We start from the raw sequence: 22,254 nt of genomic DNA on the forward strand, positions 1-22,254 counted from the left end.
CGTCTCGCTCATTGCCACTACGGGCCAAGAAGCAGGTTACTTGCCCTATGTAACACTGGAGTCCCGTGCATGAGAAGAGAGAGACGAAGAAAAGACCGGACAAGAGTAAAAATCAGACTGACCTTTACTCGTTGCCATGAGCTAAAAGACCTGAGGGAATGCAGGAAAGATGCTTGCCTTTTTACTGTTGGACTAGTAAGTAAGAATTTATTAGCTTGCTTGCTTTGTCTTGTGTTATTGTGCTTCCACTCGTGTTTCATGCCCATTACTTATATCAAAAAATGAGAAACCCAAAATCTTCTGATCAGTCACTGTATACAGTCACATTTCTTAACAAAGATCTTTGTCTTATTGGCAGATTTTTCTGAATATCCTCTTTAAATGTCATAGCTACTTACAAAGTAACAAAGATGTGGTCAAAGCTCAGGACATGTTTGATGATCGTGTGGGTGGCTATAGTTAGGTTGCAGAGCGTGCAGAGGTAGTGTCTCTTCTCAGTCAGTCCAGCACCAATGCATTCAACAAGGTGCTGCATGCCTACAAGACAGAATAAGAGACACAAAGGGGGAAGGGATTGTAGTTAAAGCTGAGGAAGTTCACAATGAAGTAAACTCTCCAGCATGAGTAGGTTTGTTCAAGTATTAATTTTGTAATAATTAATTTTGTTGAATTGGTATTAATATCACAGTATCGACAAGGTATACTATAATAAAAGATTCCACTAACTAAAGTGATTCATTTATTTAATTTGTATATTAATCCATTGAATTTAATATGCTATGTAAGAAGACAAAATACATTTTTCCCTTAAAGGGGCTGGTTTTCAGCAGCTACAAGTGGCGCAGTTTTTAGATTGCAACCAGGGGCGTACTTGCTCAAACTCATGAGCAAGCAGAGTCTGAAACGCAGAGACAACAAGAAGGTCTATGCTCGTTACATTGACTGCATTTGGATAGTCGGCGTTGGCTCGCCTGCTGGCTTTTCAATAACTCTTTTTCGGTCTTTCACCGGAGAGGCTCAGCAATGTCAACATAGCTAAATGTAATGGATGATAAACAAACAAACAGTATGGGCCCGATTTACTAACATCCCGAATAAAGAGTACTAATTGCGTGTGCATTCTAAAATATTGCAGGTGCAATTTTAGTACCTGTTTTGGGTGATTTACTAAGAATTATTGCATTGATGACAACAGGAGAAAACACAGTGGAGGTGAGTGTATTTAAATGAGGGTTTTACGTGTTTTAATGGTTTCCGCCATGGAGAGTCGGTAGGGAAAGCAGCCACTGCGTAAAAACCTTGGTTTGTTTCGTTAAGTGCGTCCCGATTATGTGGAAATCATACCATCCTGCCTGAGAGTGCACTAAATACTTTGGACAGCACACCTGAAAAACTGCAGAAACATATACAGTATGCTGGAATGACCCAGACACGAGGAAATGCCAGCAGATCGTGCTTCATCCAGCCAAAGGGAACAATCACCGACTGTCCGTACCATGCCCGGTTGCTCCACTATCTCCCGTCCCTGGCCCTGTACGCCCCATTCCCTCTCCATCCGATACCTACAATGAGTTGTGTCGCTATTACGACCGGCGTGCTGTGAATAGTTGGTGATCGTTCCCTCTGGCCGGATAAATTTACACATGATCCATGCACTACAGCGCCACGCTAAATTCTTCCATCTCACGGAGAAAAGACGTCAGGTCAAATCGAAATTTGCTTTGGATGTTAACAGTTTTGCCAAAGCTAAAAGAAAATACAAAAAAAACTATTCAATTCATAAAGTTCATTGAATAAATACAATAATTTATTTCTATATATTGGATATAGAATAATAATTAATTGTAATAATTGTTAATTTCTCTACATTTTCTTTCGCTACGGCTGTGTCTCCTTCTGGTAACAATAACAGCAGCCATCTCTGCGCAACACTTGGCGGTTTGCACCTTCCTTTCAAACGTATTTAATACAGATGCTGCACTCACATGAGATTGCGTTTAGACTTGGTAGATCACATTGCATGTAGCAAATAAATTTATTTGCATGTTACCCTCCCACTACTTTGCACAATAAAACTCAAATGCCCCAATTTGCATATTCATTATGGCAAAAGTACTACATGAACAACAGGTGCCATCTTGCACTTTTGAAAGACGTCATTCTGCGTGCACACCATTAGTAGATCAGCTTACGTGCTAATTTGCTGGTGATATCAAGTTTGCGCACGTTTTTACTCACGCAAACCTTTATTAATCAGGCTCTAAGTGAGCTAGACTGAATCTTACAAGACCGCAATAAGTAATGTACTGTAGTACATGTTCTTCCACTGTGCTGTTGTCCTGCACCAAAATGTTGCATTGTTATATAATGTGGGTCACATAAGTTACAGTGACTGAGATGGTGAAGAAGCTGTGTAAGTATCGGTAAAACGACAATAAATCGAAATTGAATGTAACGAAGCAAACAGTGGCACATCCGTGCCAACGTGAGCTGGTTAGTATAGGCTAGTATCAACAATCACTCCACTTTTACTTTGTACCATTATGCCCTTTCTTGCAGGTTAAAATCAACACTTTGACATACACCAGTGGTCCACAGGATAGTAATCTGGGTCGCATTAGACGTAATATGGAAAACCATACAACAATAGTATTTTGCTCCAGATAAGGTTAGGAAATGGTCGGCAATAGCCGGCAAACCAATGTTATCTAACTTGAACCAACTAAATCACTGTGACTCAAGCCTTTCTGATGTTGATCGTGTTTTCACCCAACACTGATCTGATACTCATTTGGCTTGACGGCTTCAGCACATAAAAATGTACTGTTTTTTTATCCTTACGCAGAGTTTGTGTTAGAGTTTGTTTGGGAGCAGGTGTCTGTTTGGCATTAGTGGACTTTCGTTAGCTGCAGTGTTGTTGCTGTGTGTACAGTTCAAAATCAGTAGGCAAGAGGCTAGTGAGCGCACATGCAGAGAGTCCGACTGGGTTTTAATCACATAGGCCACAGAATAGCAGCTGTTCCAAGGGACCCAGAAAGCAAGCGTGTGGATAATTTTTACCTAATGTTACAGCCCATTGAAAAATAGGCAGAAAAAGTGATTTATTGATAGCTTATTTCATTGAGGTCTTCTTGTTTTTCATGCCCTTCCTGTTCTCCATACTTAAAAACATTATGTTTGATCATCAGGTGTTATTTTTAGGCACATTTACTGACCAAGAAGTGGATGCTTCCTGTTGCTGTCTCTTTGGTATGTTTGTATCATCGTCCTGTTTGGCTTAAAAGCTAGAGGGGAACAAAAGATGGCAGTGATGAAACACAGACTCAAGGACAATAAGAAAGAGTAAATGTAAGATATGATAATAATTAAATATTTAAAGTTTAAAAATAATTCTGAGCACCTTAAGGCTTCTTGTCCATGTTGGCTTGAGCTTTTAAAGCACCATGTTATGTAGTAATGTTATCTATGTAGGTTCATGTTTTATGAAACCAAGATCATTTGATATTACTGAAAGTTCCAGCTACTAAATGGACCTTTTGTTTACTTGACTGCTGTTTCCAACAAACTTTGAACTTCATACATTAACTGGGCCCGCGACCCTGTTGGCAGGATAAGCAGTTGACGATGGATGGATATTAACTGGGGTAAGCAATCAATCCAAGTAGTGCTTACAACAAAGGGCTGCTGTTATAATTATACAACACATCAAAGCACTGTTTGATTTTGGTAAAGAGGAAGATTAAACTCTATACTGTACTCCAACTCCCTCAGTCCTGATTAATCCATCTGCAGAAATAAGTGTATTGAGAAAAATGTGCACACACCTTCAAACAGCTTGGGAAGCTTCTCATTTTCACTAAGCGTTTTCATCGCTGGGGAGAAGGATCAGATCATTTTCATAAGCAGACAATTTAACAAAACACAAAAATTACATATAGAAATCTTAGAATCCTTTACCTTCATTGTAGGTACTCGTTTCAAGCTTTTTAAACAGATCTCCAGGTAAATCCAACATCTAAAAAAAATGTAGTGGAAACATTTAACATCCTCTAATTTATTCACAAAAAATACAAATATTGCAGAAACTTTATATGGCAGTGCTGTGTAAGTACAATACAATGGTAAGAAATAATGTGGTAGGGTGAACTGTAGTTGTCCTCGACAATGAGAAAAAGCATGACCATGTTACCGGTTTCAGTTCAATCACACACTCAGGTGCTAATTTAACCTAAAGAGAACATTACACATAGTAGCATTTTGTTTGGCGCAGCAGAAACAAGCTATAAACCCAACAGTGACATGTTTTCACCTTTTAGGCTGATGAACATATTAGCAAACAGTTACCCATTTACACATCCGCAGTTACAGATCATCATTAGCACTCGTTTTGAGTCTTGTTTGTAGCCATCTGACAAAAACCAATATTGTGTCTTGTGGTGTCCGAACAATAATGCTGTGATGATGTGTTAAGAGGAAAACCCACTTGACACTGTTCTTGATCATAAAAATTTATTAAATCAAGGAGTTCCAGCATCAATTACAAGCTCTGCAGTAGCTTGGAGAGTGACCCAGCCCGATGGCCACTCTGTCTCTCTGTACATCAAACAAGCTTATATAGGATATGTTTAGGTCTCTGTTAGGTACCATAGAAGGGTTTGAGTCTGCAAAGTAAAAGGTCAAACCCATAGAAGGGTACAGTACTATCTTGAGGTAACAAAACAAGGGGTTAGAGGTCAAATTCTATAGAAGGGTTCAGTCCCTACATAACCACCAATCACTGCTCTCCCTTAGAGGTCACTGACCCTCTGTCCTGCTGCTACAGTGCTATTTTGAACTGTTATGAGTCAAATGCATAAATATTGGATACTACAGTCTCCTTTTAGCTCGTTTTGGTCTCCACCTACTACGGCTGTCCCCGACTAAGGATTTACATAGTCGAATCACAATTGTCAAGTCTTGCCTATAGTCGACTGACAGTCGAACGGTGTTTGTGTGTGGCGATTGCGAGCGGGTGGGGGGTAACACATGGTAGCTCCGCTTTAATTTTGACAAGCTGCAGAGCTGTAGTCTCGGCTCATTAGTCACTGTAACTTACACTGTACGTTTCCACCTAAACTGAGTCTCATTGTTGACCCTTTTCTCTCTGCTCGCCTGCCATTCACCAGTCTTGTGCAGAGTTTTGCATGCCTGCCGTGCGGCCAATAGCTGTAAGCACGTCGCGGTTCCTTGCGCACTTTAAAACATTTATTAAAAGCTGTTTTTCTTTTCTCATTTTTTTATTTACAGCATTAAACACTGAAATGTATATTGTAATAGGCTGTATATTAACTTATTGGGAGAAAACTGGTAGCTCTATGTAAAATCAGACATTGAGCACCCCCATATCACCAAAACGGCATGATCAATGAACAATGATCTGAGTTATAAAGTTCCATACAGCTGATGGGAACTGCAGAGTTGGGTGATAATTCTTTGTGGGTTTTCACTACAAGCAACCCTTTTCCACATACAAGTCGTTAAGTGATCCATTGTTAATATAAAGTTATTGAATACAACTGCTTTAAGTTGTCAATATATATTTACTGTATGATTCCAGGCCTCCAGGTACAAACCTTTAGTAGTCCAGGCCCTCTTTCATTGACTTCCTTTGTGATCTCAGGCTTCAGAAAGGCTCTCATATCCATCACGGGGAGCCAGGAGAAAGGCAGTACATTGGGGTTGGTGTAGTTCTGACATACAAAATACAATAAATTAAAATTGTGCTTCCAAATTTTAAGCATGGGTTAGTTTTTATCATCAATAATCAGCACTTACAAAGTAGTTGCTGCAGTGGTCACCAGAAGACAGGTGGTGTAAAATCTTGTCTGAGGGACGCTTTTCCTCACAGACATGGCACAGATAATAATGGGTGTCTGTCTCTCGACTGAAACACAGAGTCAGCAGAGACAAGCCTGCAAGAAAGCCATTTAAAATAGGATAATTACTTCAGACATAATGAATCTTTTACATCTTCAGCAGTACTAAACATCGTCTCACATTTGTTATAATGGGAATAATACCATATAAGTCCATAACCATCTGGTGCTTTAATTACACATCAAAAATGTGTATTTAGTCATAAAAACAAATGCATAGAATAAATAATAAATATTAAATAATAATAAATAAAATAAAATAATATTAATGTACCGCACGTCATGTGCAATTCAAGACACTTTACTAACCTATGATGGGATGTTTTTCATGTTTCGCTAGCGGAGTAATAAAGGGAAAGGTGCCTATAGAGCAAACAACAATGAAAGAAAAATATTACACTTTATTACATGATAAAAAGTCAGCCCTCAGCTTCAGTTAGCAAAGTTACAAACAGACCTGGCAAAAAACCTTGGCGCAGTCATGGACTCAGGTCTGAATTTCAGCAGTTTAATGTGCTGTTTTCATTTTCAATCCAACTCTTTTTAAATTTTGTATTTTTGCCTTTTATAGTTCCCCGTGTTGCTATTAGGTTTTATGTAAAGCACTTTGAATTGCCTTGTTGTTGAAATGTGCTATTCAAATAAAGGACAGCCTACGTTACTTCAATTAAACAGTCTCAGTCTAAAAGGTCTCTGTATGCTTACAACAAACTAGGCTAAACATTGTTTTGTCGGACCACATTTAAAGAGTTTACAGCAGTTCCGAATGACGTTTTTTGATGTTTTGTTACAATTTTATGTTTCCACTAACATTCTTCCCAGGTGGTGTCCTTAATGTTTTTAGTTACATGGTAACTTTAAAACATACCATCAGTTCACACAGAATATATAGCAAAGTGGGTTATACACAGTGAATTGTAACTTTAACACACAACACATGACTATAGAGAGGCAAGATGTGATAAATTGGCATAATGTGCACTTTTCTCTCCTTTATGGTTAAAGTGTCACACTCTTTGTTATACCCGCAGAAGAGGTGAATTATGTTGTCTCGAAAAAAAACAATAAAAACCCCCAACTCATTTGAGATAGTTCTAATCCTTGTTTTTTTTTTTTTTTTCTTTTTACCAGAAATGCAAAGGACCTAGGAAAGGCAGGGAAGACTGTTAGGAAAAATATGGATGTAAGCATTGCAGGTCTCAAAATATGGCAGTTTTCTGAGGAAATGCATTTAACATTTCCTTTTCTAGGACATACACAAGAACTTTGTTAACAAGCACCAAACAAATAGGAAGAAGAATAAGCAGGCTTACCATGTCCCTTTAAAATATCTAAAAAAAAATAAAAAAAATTAAAAAAAAAGGTTAATCTACTGGACATTCCATCGAAGTAACAGATGGTGCGGGAAACAAGAAGATAAGAGATTAACAAGAAATTAAATAAGAAAAAAGCACAACCTTTCTGGAAGACGTTTTCCATTTTCTGTTGGTAAAGAACAGATGAAACATGCAGAGGAGGTTTATTAATGCAGAAGCAAACATAGCAACAGAAATATGGGTTCTGTCTCATGATACAGGATTACAGTTAACTGGACAACTGCACTGAGTGAAACAAAGGACTCGCCTATTAATCAATGGTCCAGAGCCTCCAGCTTTAAGTCAACACAGTTACCCACATAACTTATAATGCTGTTGATGAGACAGTTAAATTAAAGACATTCAAGTAGCCATCAAGGAAAATATTTATTTTGGTTGGTGAATGGTTCAGAGTGAGAATTTAAAAATTACTAATTAACCAAGTTAAGTGTACATGAAGTTTAATGCCCACCTCTTTATGTGCCCTTGAGAGAAAATGTTGCTTCAACTTAAAAATACTTTTAAACTGGATGAGGCACACCTAAAACGAGAAAAAAAGAAGTTGTATCAGCAACACAGAAATACAATGATATGTAGTACATTTGTTTACATGAGCCAAGATTTGTGGATAGTATTTATCCACAAATCTTATTCAAATCTTCTTCAAAAACAGGCGGAGGTTTGCCAATAGCATTACAATACACTTCTATCTCCATGATTATGCTTCTGGCACTAACAGCAGGTGATTTAGGATTTAGGAAACTCAAGGCCCAGAGATGTGCTGCAACTGAAAGTGCTTCAATAGAAATAGGTGTGTAAGATTCATTGACTCAATGCCATTATTGCAATTTCACATTGAAAACGTTGAGGAAAGTGTGCGATATTCTGCTTATTTTCTGGAGATGAGGTTTAGTTGTGTTCGATTTAAAGCCCGCTTGAAACTATGTGAGCGTAAGGGTCCACCAAACGAACATACCCTTTGGAGCATACCACGTGACGTGTGGCATACTTCAACAGCGAGTGAGCATGCGAGAGAAAGACGAGTCAGAGGAGACAGAAAAGTAAGAAGATGAGTGTGGCTTAGTGAGACATTGAAACAGAGATCAAAGAGGAAACGTTAGTGGGCAAAAATTATGCCTCCTTGGTAGCTTAGAAGCACTTTGGCTTTAATCCGACAGATGTGCACCGTGCAAAATGTGCCGTATGGTGATATACAGCATGTGTCCCCCAAAAAAATGCAACAACCCTGTCTTGTTAATACGCCAGAGCTAGCCAATGTACACAGTTGGTAAAAAGACTTTAGGAAGCTTCTGAATTAACTGGACAAACAATATCAAATCCCATCCCGCACCTACTTCTCACAGGTGGCTATTCCGCATCTAGACAAGCAGTGCAGAAAGTCTGTGCAGGCTGAGCTTGGAATCAAACAGATGGAATATTTTTCCAACCATGATGGATCTGTGATCTAGCCGCACTTTGGAGCCCTAAATAACTCTCTCTGTGCACTATAAAAACACCTGAATACAAGCTCGTCTTTTCTAAAAGATGGTGATGAAAGTGATTACGTCTTGGGTGTTTTTTTGCAATGAAAGGTGATAAAGTAGATGTAATTTTTTTACTTTAGAATTATAGTTGTATTGTGGTGTATAACATATGTGCATTCGACCATTACAGTTTAAAATAACACTCTAGCAGCTAGACAGAGGCTCAATGAACTCTTAAGGGGGGAGTAGTGATTGATGGGTGTGTAAAGAGTGAACCCTCCTATGGAATTTGACCTCTGACCCAGTGTAAGGGGGGAGTAGTGATTAGTGTTTATGTAGGGACTGAACCCTTCTATGGTGTCTAACAGATGTTTACACTTATCCTACAGCACTGTGCCCTTATATGGATTGGAGCTTTAGATTGCAGACTCAAACCCTTACATGGCATTTAGCAGATACCTAAACATGTCCTATATAAGCTATGTTTGATGTACAGAGAGACAGAGTGGTCATCGGGCTGGGTCACTCTCCAAGCTGCTGCAGAGCTTGTAATTGATGCTGAACTCCTTGATGTAATAAACTTTTATGATCAAGAACAGTGTCAAGCGGATTTCTTCTCAACACATCATCGCAGCATTATTGTTCGGACACCACAGTATCACTATACAGTACCTCCAATATCTTAAGAGCAGTGTGGATACAAAAAGTCCTTTAATTGTTGATTTATTTGGCCAAATGTACTACGTGTTATTATTCTGTGATCCTCCAGAACAGAGCCACGGAGCCCCAGGATCAAACAGTCCCAGCCCCACCTCCACCAAAAAAGTCCAAGAAGTCACTGGGGAGTTTGCTGAAGAGCAGCAGCACCACAACACCGGCAGTATTTTTTCCCTGGGGGAAGCGGTTACAGCTGAGCTTTTCATGATTTTATTTTACTTTATTTTATATATTTTTTATATTTTTAACATTTTAGTTTGTTTTGGGCGGCGCGGTGGTACAGTGGTTAGCGCTGTCGCCTCACAGAAAGGTCATGTGTTCAAACCTTGGTCGTTCCGGGCCTTTCTGTGGGGAGTTTGCATGTTCTCCCCATGTCTGCGTGGGTTCTCCCGGGTGCTCCGGCTTTCTCTCACCATCCAAAGACATGCGGACTAGGTTAATTGGTGACCCTAAATTGTCCTTTGGTGTGAGCGTGACTGGTTGTCTATGTGTGGCCCTGCCATGGATTGGCGACCTGTCCAGGGTAGGACTGAACGATTAATTGCATTTGCGATATTATCGCGATGTAATAAAACGAGATTTTCTAATCGCAACGGCTGCGATTACACTCACATGACATCCAAGAGGAAAGCAGTCTGCAGAAGAAGTTGATGCTTCGTCTGCACGTTACGCTGTACCTTGTCTTCTTGTTGTACAATGGCCTTAAGTGTGCTTACTGGGATACAGAAAGATGGACTAAGAGATTTGAACTGAAATAAAGACGCATTAATTGGAGGTTGAACTTTGGGTTTTGTATTGAGCACACTGGTGAGTTAATGTTATTTTTTCTTGTGGTCTATAGGTAGGCCGACCTGATGATATTATATCATGTTATTTAATGCCATGACTTGACTCAAATTATCTTTCTCATATTATTACAATTTGATATATCTTCTCCACCATTGCTCATAGTAATAATTCTACCTAATTCATCATCATAACACAAGAAAGAACAGTGTAGTTCTAATATTGTGTATACACTGATTTACTGCTTGTCCATTTTGAATAATACAGGCGGTAAAGAGCTTAAAAATTAATTGCATATTAAATCGCAATATTGAGAAAAAAAAAACGCAATTACATAATTTTCCAAAATTGTTCAGCCCTAGTCCAGGGTGTACCCCTGCCTTTTGCCCGATGTCAGGCAGGATTGGCTCCAGCCCCCCGCGACTCTGTACGCAGGATAAGCGGTTGACGATGGATGGATTTTGTGTTGTCTTGCTTTTATCATGTACAGTGGGGAGTATTTGATACACTGCTGATTTTGCAGGTTTTCCTACTTACAAAGCATGTAGAGGTCTGTAATTTTTATTTTAGGTAAACTTCAACTGTGAGAGATAGAACCTAAAACAAAAATCCAGAAAATCACATTGTATGATTTTTAAATAATTAATTTGCATTTTATTGCATGACATAAGTATTTGATCACCTACCAACCAGTAAGAACTACGGCTCTCACAGACCTGGTAGTTCTTCTTTAAGAAGCCCTCCTGTTCTCCACTCATTACCTGTATTAACTGCACCTGTTTGAACTCGCTACCTGTATAAAAGACACCTGTCCACTCACTCAAACAGACTCCAAGGACATCAGGGATAAAATTGTAGACCTGCACAAGGCTGGGATGGTCTACAGAACAATAGGCAAGCAGCTTGGTGCGAAGGCAACAACTGTTGCCGCAATTATACTACTTTACTACATTGCAGGACCTGGGCAATGACCTGAAGAGAGCTGGGACCACAGTCTCAAAGAAAACCATTAGTAACACAATATGCCGTCATGGATTAAAATCCTGCAGCGCACGCAAGGTCCCCCTGCTCAAGCCAGCGCATGTACAGGCCAGTCTGAAGTTTGCCAATGACCATCTGGATGATCCAGAGGAGGAATGCGAGAAAGTCATGTGGTCTGATGAGACAAAAATAGAGCTTTATGGTCTAAATTCCACTCGCCATGTTTGGAGGAAGAATAAGGATGAGTACAACCCCAAGAACACCATACCAGCCATGAAGCATGGAGGTGGAAAAATCATTTTTTGGGGATGCTTTTCTGCAAAGAGGACAGGACGGCTGCACCGTATTGAGGGGAGGACGGATGGGGCCATGTATCGCGAGATCTTGGCCAACAACCTCCTTCCCTCAGTAAGAGCATTGAAGATGGGTCGTGGCTGGGTCTTCCAGCAGGACAACGACCCGAAACACATAGCCAGGGCAATTAAGGAGTGTCTCTGTAAGAAGCGTCTCAAGGTCCTGGAGTGGCCTAGCCAGTCTCCAGACCTGAACCCAATAGAAAATCTTTGGAGGGAGCTGAAAGTCCGTATTGCCCAGCGACAGCCCCGAAACCTGAAGGATCTGGAGGTCTGTATGGAGGAGTGGGCCAAAATCCCTGCTGCAATGTGTGCAAACCTGGTCAAGAACTACAGGAAACGTATGATCTCTGTAATTGCAAACAAAGGTTTCTGTACCAAATATTAAGTTCTGCTTTTCCGTTATATGAAATATAAAAACCCTGAATAAAGATTAGGCTTCTTAATTCAGGGTTTTCAAAGAAAACTGTCTCTTGGTTCTCAAACTATCTTAGTGACAGAACTCAGTGCATTAAGCATGATGGTGTTCAATCTGGTATTTTACCAATCCTTAAAGGGGTTCCACAAGGCTTTGTATTAGGCCCTATTTTATTTACTATTTATATAAATAATCTTAATCGGCATGTGTCTGATGCAAATTTTCATTTTTATGCAGATGACAGTTATTTATTGCTGTGCACCCTCTCTCAAACAAGCCATTGCACATTTACAGAATGCCTTCAATATGGTCCAAAACACTTTGCTATAGTTGAAACTTGTGCTCAATGCAGACAAAACCAAATGTATGCTTTTCACAGGCCCTCGGAATAGACCACTGAATATTCCCTCAGTGATTACTCTTGATGGACGTGAAATACAGACTGTTACAACTTATAAGTATCTTGGTATTGTTATTGATGATTGCCTATCATTTAAGCCTCATGTTCACTGTCTAGTGAGAAAGTTGAGGCTAAAATTGGGTTTTTACTTTCGAAATAAGTTGTGTTTTCTTTTAATGTTAAAAAACGGTTAGTGGCATCCACTTTTTTTTTAATCTGTGTTGGATTATGGTGATATATTATACAGTATGTGCATTCATCTGCTCAATGCCTTCACATGATTGACGCAGCCCATCATGCATTGCTGAGATTTATCACTAATTGTAAAGCTCACACCCACCACTGTGAGCGGTATTCTCGTGTAGGGTGGTCTGCTCTGACAACACGGAGGCTTTGTCATTGGTATACATTTATATATATATATATATATATATATGGCTATTCTTGGTGTGCTACCATCCTATTTATGTTCACTTCTTATGAAAAAAAGTGTTGGTCATTACCCTCTCCGTTCTCAAGCTGTTGTCTTGTTTTCTGTCCCACATGTCAGTACTGTGCTGGGTAAAAAGGCCTTTGTTTATTCTGCTCCCTTTACATGGAATTTGCTGCAGAACAACTTAAAACTTTGTAAATTGATTCCTTTAAGTGTTTTTGAGTTGAGAATGACATGCTTTGAGTTGGACTCCCTCACATGTCAATGTTTTTATTGAGATTTCATTGCAAGTGCATAATTGGCTTTCATTTGTGTGTCTTTGTACGTATGTAATGATGTGATGTAATTTTGCTGCCTATCTTGACCAGGTCTCCCTTGCAAAAGAGATTTTTAATCTCAATGGGTTTTTTCCTGGTTAAATAAAGGATAAATAAAAGTAAATAAAATAAATACTTATGTCATGCGATAAAATGCAAAGTAATTATTTAAAAATCATACAACGTGATTTTCTGGATTTTTGTTTTAGATTCCGTCTCACAGTTGTAGTGTACCTATGATAATAATTACAGACCTCTACATGCTTTGTAAGTAGGAAAACCTGCAAAATCAGTAGTGTATCAAATACTTGTTCTCCCCATCGAATTTGTTTTTATGCACTTGTTACAGCACTTTGCAACTTGTTTGTTGCAAAGTGCTTTATAAATAAAAGATTAAGATTTTATAAATGAAGGTTGGCACACAGATATCTGTTCAGATAACTAACTTGGAAAACAAACACCTAGACTCCCTGCTCATTATTCTTGGGGACATTAACAGAGCAAACATCAACCGTGAACTCCCAAAATAAAGACAGCATATTACGTGTTCTACCACTGGAATGGTTTCACAACATTAAAAGGATGATGTCTGTTCCCCATGCAGTCTGGAGACTCCCTGATCATGATCTGGTTCATCTTATCCTGACCTACAGGCAGAAATTTAACTCTGCCAAGTCTGTGGTCAAGCCTGTAAGAAGATGGACCAACGAGTCAAAGCTGCAACTACAGGCCTGCTTATATTCTACTGACTGGAGTGTTTTTGTGGCTGCAACTACAGACCTGGATGAACTGACACTGTGACATCTTACATTAGTTATACTACGTTTAGTAGCTTGTGGAGGTTGTCAAGTAACCACCTGATTGATAGGGAAATGTTCAAAATGCATACATTGCATTCATTGTGAATTGTCCCCTATCAATTAGTATTTTAATATTCTACTGTTGCAATGTGAATTGTCCTGATAAATAATTGCACATACCTTTTAATATTTTTATATTGCATTATACATCAAATTCATTGATACTGATTCAACACACACGTGCGCAGAGACCCTGGTCGCGGAAATTCAAGCGACCTGTCCAAACATTTATCGAAAGTGCATCGTATACACAGGCAGAGAAACGCACAGTTTGACTGCCTAGCTCGTAGTTCATCTCTCGTTGCCCCATCTACATCGGGTTTGCTAGCAGCCTAGAGCCTACACATGGAGTTCACTAAAGCTATGGGTGGTTCATAAATTCAATCACCCATTTAAAGATTTTGCAACTTTTTTTTCCTCTTAACAAAAAGAACCAATAAGAATACTGTTAAAGTACTGTTGAGTAAGAATGTTTCATTTATCCAGAACATATTTACTCAATGTTTCTTCTATCAGAATGTTATGCCTTATGATTTTCAGACATTTGTATAAGCATGTAACATCCCTAGGTAGATCTGAGTGTTAAACTGAACTCTGAGGTGCCGCTCTACCCTCTGCATAAGACCAAAGCTGACAGGCCAAGAAAGTTGACCCTCTTAGGAGTGCTCCTGGAATGTGTGTAATAGGGATGGGTCAAAAAGGGCATGCAGCTAAAAGCATATGCACCTGAGATATATTGTAAGACTCACGATACTACTCAGTGGGAAAGGAGAAAAGTGTACCCAGATATTACATCATCTCTGTGCCCCATATCTATTACAGAACCTATGGGGATGGGGACATAGATCTCCATACCTGTGACAGAACATACGGTTATAGAGACTGATCGTTTTTTTTAAAAACAGGGCCTATAAATTTGGAAGCTACTGGTATGTGACCAGAAACGCTCTTAAGGGGGCCCAAACCCTGGGAAGTGCCTGACCCGAGAGTTTTACTGGTGTCTTATAACACAAATGTTTTTTAAAAATGACTACAAAATAGTACCCTCAGTTAATGTGTTTATACAGTTAACTGACAATAAAGATGAATTAATGCTTTTAAGGAGAATAGGAGAATTAGGATTTTAAGGGAGTATAATATTACAGGAACCGGGTTTTAAGACAGTCCGAAAAGAAACCGCCAAAGAAGAGATTTACACCAGTAGAACTAATTAATTGCAACATTAAATTAAAAAATAGGCAGGTATCTCACAGAGGCCCTACCTCTCGAGGGAGAGCCAAGGACTATATAATGAGAAGCTCCACACCATGTTTTCAGCGTGCCTTACCGGTCTGCTAAGGCTTGCTCGGGTTTTGTCTTGCTTTGACAATAAACTCTATTGCATCGATCTCTGACCGACTCCAGTAACTTCTTTCGAACTCCAAGTGTTTATCTACCAGCAATACTTTTTGGAGGACAGATCTGGATTTCCAGCGGGCCTGAGTCTAGCGTTTTGTCCCTCTACAGTACCAGATCGATAAGCAGTATTGGTAAGAGTAGTGATACCGTTAAAATCTTAACAATACCCATTCCTAGTGATGAGTCCGCCTACAGATGGGTACTTTAACAGATGGCTCTATGGTGTGTGCAGAACAACCTGGAGCTTAACTCGCTGAAATCTGTGGAGATGACCATAGACTAGGGCTTTCCCTGACAATGGATTTACATAGTCAAATCAGTATTGTCAAGTCTTGCCTATAGTGGACTGGTAGTCGAATCGTGTGTGTGTCGAGAAAGGGGGGGGCTAAACTGAAGCTTATTATTTATCCTCTTCTCTCTGCTCGCCTGCCATTCACCAGAGTTGTGCGTGTCCGCCGACTCATCGGTGCACATCGCAGTTCCTTTCGGGTCTATTCTGAGTAAGCTACTGTGTAAATAAAAAAATATAATATTCTTTGTGTGGTTCATCAATGGTGATAAATGATTTGAACTAGGGCTGAAACAAATTTTCAAGTTATTTGAATAATACAATTACTAAAAAGAATAGACACAAATTCTTTGCATCGATACTTCGTTTAATCCATATAACTATATAGCGCACTGTTTCACAGCGACATTTATTACTGACGCACATTGCGCGTGCTTACTCTGTGATCTATGAATACGAAGTGATTTGATGCCGGTGTCTGCAAAGTGGAGGAAGAGAGAAAAAATAGGAAGAGAAGAAGAGACCAGAAGGAAAAAAAACCAGGAAGTGTGCTATTATTTCAAGTCCATGGAGGGGACCCCAAACAAGGTAACAGTAACACGATAGTTGAGTTGAAGGCTAGCAAAAGTAAGCCACAATTCTCAGCTGTAAATATATACACATGCGTTTGTTGTGTTTGGGTTGCAACGTCACAGTCATGAGTTACACAGCTGGGCTGTTCCTGGTACCGTGTGGCCCTAATTTGAATGTCCCACAAAGTTCACGCATAACTCTGCACATCACCGGAGCTGGTGGTGCTCTCTCTCTACTACACACACGCTGCACCACACATGCGCACTGACGACCCTACCTTAAGGGATACAATTTTGGATTTATTCACGTACTTATAAAAAAAAAAAACTTATTAAAAGCTTCTGTCTTTTCACATTTATTTAAAGCATGATCTGTTGATATTTACAGGTGCTGGTCATATAATTAGAATATCATCAAAAAGTTGATTTATTTCAGTAATTCCATTCAAAAAGTGAAACTTGCATAATGTATACATTACATACACAGACTGATATATTTCAAATGTTTATTTCATTTAATTGTGATGATTAAAACTGACAACTAATGAAAATCCCAAATTCAGTATCTCTGAAAATTAGATTACTACGGCCAATACAAAAAAGGATTTTTAGAAATGTTGGCCAACTGAAAAGTTGGAACATGAAAAGTATGAGCATGTACAGCACTCAATATTTAGTTGGGGCTCCTTTTGCCTGAATTACTGCAGCAATGCAGCGTGGCATGGAGTCGATCAGTCTGTGGCAGTACTCAGGTGATATGAAAGCCCAGGTTGCTCTGATAGTGGCCTTCAGCTCTTCTGCGTTATTGGGTCTGGCGTATCGCATCTTCCTCTTCACAATACCCCATAGATTTTCCATAGGGTTAAGGTCAGGCGAGTTTGCTGGCCAATTAAGAACAGGGATACCATGGTCCTTAAAACAGGTACTGGTAGCTTTGGCACTGTGTGCAGGTGCCAAGTCCTGTTGGAAAATGAAATCTGCATCTCCATAAAGTCGGTCAGCAGCAGGAAGCATGAAGTGCTCTAAAACTTCCTGGTAGACGGCTGCGTTGACCTTGGACCTCAGAAAACACAGTGGACCAACACCAGCAGATGACATGGCACCCCAAACCATCACTGACTGTGGAAACTTTACACTGGACTTCAAGCAACGTGGATTCTGTGACTCTCCTCTCTTCCTCCAGACTCTGGGACCTTGATTTCCAAAGGAAATGCAAAATTTACTTTCATCAGAGAACATAACTTTGGACCACTCAGCAGCAGTCCAGTCCTTTTTGTCTTTAGCCCAGGCGAGACGCTTCTGACGCTGTGTCTTGTTCAAGAGTGGCTTGACACAAGGAATCCGACAGCTGAAACCCATGTCTTGCATACGTCTGTGCGTGGTGGTTCTTGAAGCACTGACTCCAGCTGCAGTCCACTCTTTGTGAATCTACCCCACATTTTTGAATGGGTTTTGTTTCACAATCCTCTCCAGGGTGCGGTTAACCCTATTGCTTGTATACTTTTTTCTACCACATCTTTTCCTTCCCTTCGCCTCTCTATTAATGTGCTTGGATACAGAGCTCTGTGAACAGCTAGCCTCTTTAGCAATGACCTTTTGTGTCTTGCCCTCCTTGTGCAAGGTGTCAATGGTCGTCTTTTGGACAGTTGTCAAGTCAGCAGTCTTCCCCATGATTGTGTAGCCTACAGAACTAGACTGAGAGACCATTTAAAGGCCTTTGCAGGTGTTTTGAGTTAATTAGCTGATTAGAGTGTGGCACCAGGTGTCTTCAATATTGAACCTTTTCACAATATTCTAATTTTCTGAGATACTGATTTTGGGGTTTTCATTAGTTGTCAGTTATAATCATCAAAATTAAAAGGAATGAACACTTGAAATATATCAGTGTGTGGAATGAATGTATAAATTATACCAGTTAAATTTTTTGAATGGAATTACTGAAATAAATCAACTTTTTGATGATATTCTAATTATATGACCAGCATCTGTATATCATAATAGGCTGCATATTAACTTATTGTGGGAAAACTGATAGTTCCACGTAAAATCAGACGTTGAGCACTCCTATATAGACAAAATGAGATATTCCTTGTTTCATAAGGCCTCTGAAAAGATTTGACTGTGAGATTGGGAGCCACCTCAGGCAACTCTGATCATATCTTGTCCCTGTTTTCTTCTGTCTTACAGCTTCAGCTGTGGACGAGATGTTGGTGGCGAGTCAAACTATGATTTGAACGATTAGCGGTGGGGCGGGGGATTACGGTAGGTTGCGGTCTTAAAAGTTACTCACACACACTGCTCATAAAACCCTTTTCTCATTGCACATAGGCTTATCCGTTGTTAGAGGCACATGCGAGAGCCCGGTGTGGTCGGAAATAATGAGCCGACTGCAGCTCGCACACAAAAGAGTCTCTCTCACACACACGGTTTTATTAAATCACACATGATGACATCAGGATTGCGATTTCGATTAAATTAATTGTGCAGCCCTAACTCTCACAGTAGTTCTCACAGTTCTTTCCATCTTTTAGCGACTCTCGTTGAATCTCAGTTGTTTCCAAGAGTTTTGGTACCTAATACTACCATACTTTAACAGTAAGATAGCATCAAAAACACTTGCAAAGGAAAATGTAGAAGCAGATTTTGTGAAAATTGCATTACAAAACATGCATCAATATAGTCCATCACAGTAAGAATGTCCTGTTTCTAGCACGGAGCACAAACAACACCAAAAGTAAGGTTATGGATGAAATGGCATCATCAAGCGGAGGGCATGCAAAGGACACAGAGAGGAGGAGCAGGCAGTCAGGGACTTTCCCAGATCCAGGTGCAGTAGGAAAGAGAGCCAAGAGATTATGTGAAGCCAAGAAACAGAGCTATAAAAGGAGGTCCAACGGGAGGTGAAAGTCAGTTGTTACATGGTTTTCATGTCGACTCGGGTCTCTGTTCTGGTAACAGAATGGGGCTCTATTTTGTATCGCCGACACACTCCGATGGAACTTTTGTATTCTAATTGGTGTCTGTTTTTGTTGATAATAAAGATGTTGGTAAGAGTTCAAGCTTTCTTATCTGGCCCAAGTCTTGAATTTTTACACGACATTAGTTAACATATCAAACGTAAGTATATAGCCTTGTATCTTTCAAAAAGACTGGACAATTGTCTTGTGTAAGACTATCATTTATTCAATATACTTTATTCTATGTTATTCAGAATGTATCATCTATTCAATATATGAATTTGTACAAGCATGTAACATCTCTAGTCAGGTCTGTGTGGTAGACTGAACTCTGAGGGGCCACTCTGCGCTCTACGTGAGATCAGAGCTGACAGTCTAAGAATGATGACCCCCAAGGATGTACTGTGGAATGTGTTCTGTAGGGAAAGGTGAAGAACGGTAAAGCTATGCAACACGAGTGTATTGTAAAATTTCCGTGGTACTCTGTGAGAAAAGAGATAAGACCAGGTATGGCTTTATGCCTGGGTCACCATAACTGTGTAGGAATGTATGGTCAGGGGGACAAATCTTTTTTTTAAAAAAAACAGGACCCATGAATTTAGAAGCTAATTGTGTATGACCGGAACGATCCAAAAGGGGGCCCATGGCCTGGGAAAAGCCTGCCTGATAGTTCTACTAGTGTCTCAAAGGATGTATGATGTCTAAAAGATATATATAACCACGGAACAGCCCTGTCAACGATATGATTGATAAAGTTAGAAATAAAAATGACTTAATGTTTTAAAGGAAATCATGAGAGCAATCAAGGGAGTAAAATATTATGGGAATGGGGTTTTAAGACGGTTCCAGAGGGGACCACCAAGAAGAAAATTACACTAATAAAATTAACAGAAGGCTGCAATAAATTAAAATAGGCGGGCGCCTCACAGAGACCCTACCTGACATAGGGGGAACCAAGCGCTATATGTTGAGAAGCTTTGCACCATGTTTTCAGTGTGCCTTGATGGTATGCTAAAGCTTACTCGGGTTTTGTCTTGCTTTGACAATAAACTCTACTGCATCAATCTCTGACTGACTCCAGTAGCTTCTTTTGAATTCCAAGTGCTGTCGACCACCACCAACACTTGTTAGTGCTGATGACACATCTGGGCTTCCAGCAGGCCTGATTCCCTCAATAGTATGGGTTACAGTGTATAGGTCATGATCTCACGCAGTAGATCGTGTTATCAGATCCTCAGGCAAACACAGTATCTATACAGTATCTATGCATTAAGCAAACATGAGCAAACACCATCTCCTAGGCGTTAAGCAAACATTACCACACTTTATCTAGCTTTCCAACAAACCTTACATCACTTTATTGGGTCTTTGAGCAATCATATCAAATTTACTTTGGCTATTCTCCGGCTTCTCTGACTTTATCAGTACCTATGTACATCTGCTAGTCTTTACATTCATGGCCTTACTGTCAGTGACTGACTTTCAGGAGCTCTACTTCACATGTAGAGACACTGGAAGGTTACAAGCTTACACAGAAAAAAAAACAAAAAAAAAAAAAACAGTCTAAACAAAAACAATTATGCTTATAATGTTACACTATTCAATCCATCATTATACTAATAACTGAAACACTTCTACATTAAAGTTGCACTTCTATATTAAAACATGTCTACAGTAGGTTAACAAACAAAATTAACAATTACACAACACCATTTTGAGAAACGTGAAGTTAGTGAAGCCAGCAGCCATAATTAAGTGCATCCCTGGGGCCAGAGCAGGCAACATAGTCTTATTTGAAACTGCTGGCTAAGGATAAATGTAAATACATATAACTGTAAGATACATACTGAGTCGGCGTGTACATAACGCAAAAACAATGTCGGACACCATAGTTTTCTCTGGACCCTTGCCAAATCTGACCAGTGATGACATGTACAGCCGCATGTCATCATTTTGCCACGGACCCTCTGCAAACTTTTGTCCGTATCTTTTAGAAAACTCCAAAGTGCCAAAACTCACCAAATGTTTCAAAATGTCAATCAAAAACCTAATTATGTCCGTTAATACACAATAAGAGTTTAATATCAAAATAAAATTGAATGCTAGAGGAATAGACAATGTTGCCGCTCACATATTTTCTTTCGCTTCATATCACGTTATCACTATCATTTAAACATTCAAACCAGCAGTGTTATGTGCTCGCGCTAGTGAGCCATAACTATTCCATACTGCACCTTTCAATTGTACAAGAAATAAAATGAGTGCCAAATCTTAAATCAATGTCCGCTAAATATTTCCATTAGTCCCCCCGGAGCGCAGCATAGAAAGCCAGAGCGTTTCCAACTTAAACTCTGCTAACTGATGGAAAATCCAAGATAACATCAAATAGCATTAAAGGGACTATATGTAAGTTTTTGTAAGACATTATTAATAAATCAAATTTTCATTGCCTTATTGTCAATGGGCTCAAAACTCACTTAGAAATGAAGCACACACCTGTTTTCTCAGTTGCTTGCATCAGCCACTATTCTGCTTTTAATGGAGGTCTCCAGGTTGGATTCAGCTCTGCGCTTTCCACATTACTTCACCAACTAACGCAACCCCTGTTACTATCCTGTGTACCACTGGTATTATGTCAAATTGTTGTTGTAACGGTAAAAAGCAAATGTGGAGCAATTTGTTTACTAGCCTATAATGATGCAGGCAGGGCAGCCAGGAGCAGCCAGCTAACGCTACATTAGCTCGGACCTGCCGCTCTTCGTAACATTCAATTTAGATTTAGAGGTTTTACCAATATTCAGGTACACAGCTTCTCCACCTCTTGGTTGCTGTAACTAACGTGACCCACATGATACAATATTGCAACAAAACGGCGACAAAGCCATCCACTAACACCACAGTAAAGTTACTTACTGTGGTCTAACTCAGAGCCCTTTAAAGAGAGAGTCGCGTCATCTCCGTTCACTCCAATGGACCAGTTTTTCACAGCAATGGCAGATCATGGAGCATCTTAATAGTT

The 22,254-nt window shown here is 39.6% G+C and overlaps 1 protein-coding gene across 1 annotated transcript in view; it reads right to left on the reverse strand.

Annotated features, from left to right (window-relative positions):
- Positions 1–394: 394 nt before the first annotated feature.
- The window catches only part of LOC119907778, a 38,668-nt gene continuing 16,808 nt past the window's right edge, over positions 395–22,254 (reverse strand). The window contains exons 2-11 of the mRNA XM_038725463.1: positions 7,743–7,811; positions 7,373–7,397; positions 7,229–7,246; positions 6,225–6,278; positions 5,815–5,951; positions 5,613–5,729; positions 3,958–4,015; positions 3,825–3,872; positions 3,216–3,284; positions 395–537 (exon numbers count right to left, since the gene is read on the reverse strand). Of these exons, the coding sequence (XP_038581391.1) occupies positions 395–537; positions 3,216–3,284; positions 3,825–3,872; positions 3,958–4,015; positions 5,613–5,729; positions 5,815–5,951; positions 6,225–6,278; positions 7,229–7,246; positions 7,373–7,397; positions 7,743–7,811 (738 nt within the window). The remainder of the gene's footprint in view (positions 538–3,215; positions 3,285–3,824; positions 3,873–3,957; positions 4,016–5,612; positions 5,730–5,814; positions 5,952–6,224; positions 6,279–7,228; positions 7,247–7,372; positions 7,398–7,742; positions 7,812–22,254) is intronic.

The sequence above is a fragment of the Micropterus salmoides genome, unplaced genomic scaffold (assembly GCF_014851395.1).
Source record: "Micropterus salmoides isolate LMB-PRFRI ecotype aquatic unplaced genomic scaffold, ASM1485139v1 Ms_hic_scaffold_17, whole genome shotgun sequence".
Lineage (NCBI taxonomy): Eukaryota > Metazoa > Chordata > Actinopteri > Centrarchiformes > Centrarchidae > Micropterus > Micropterus salmoides.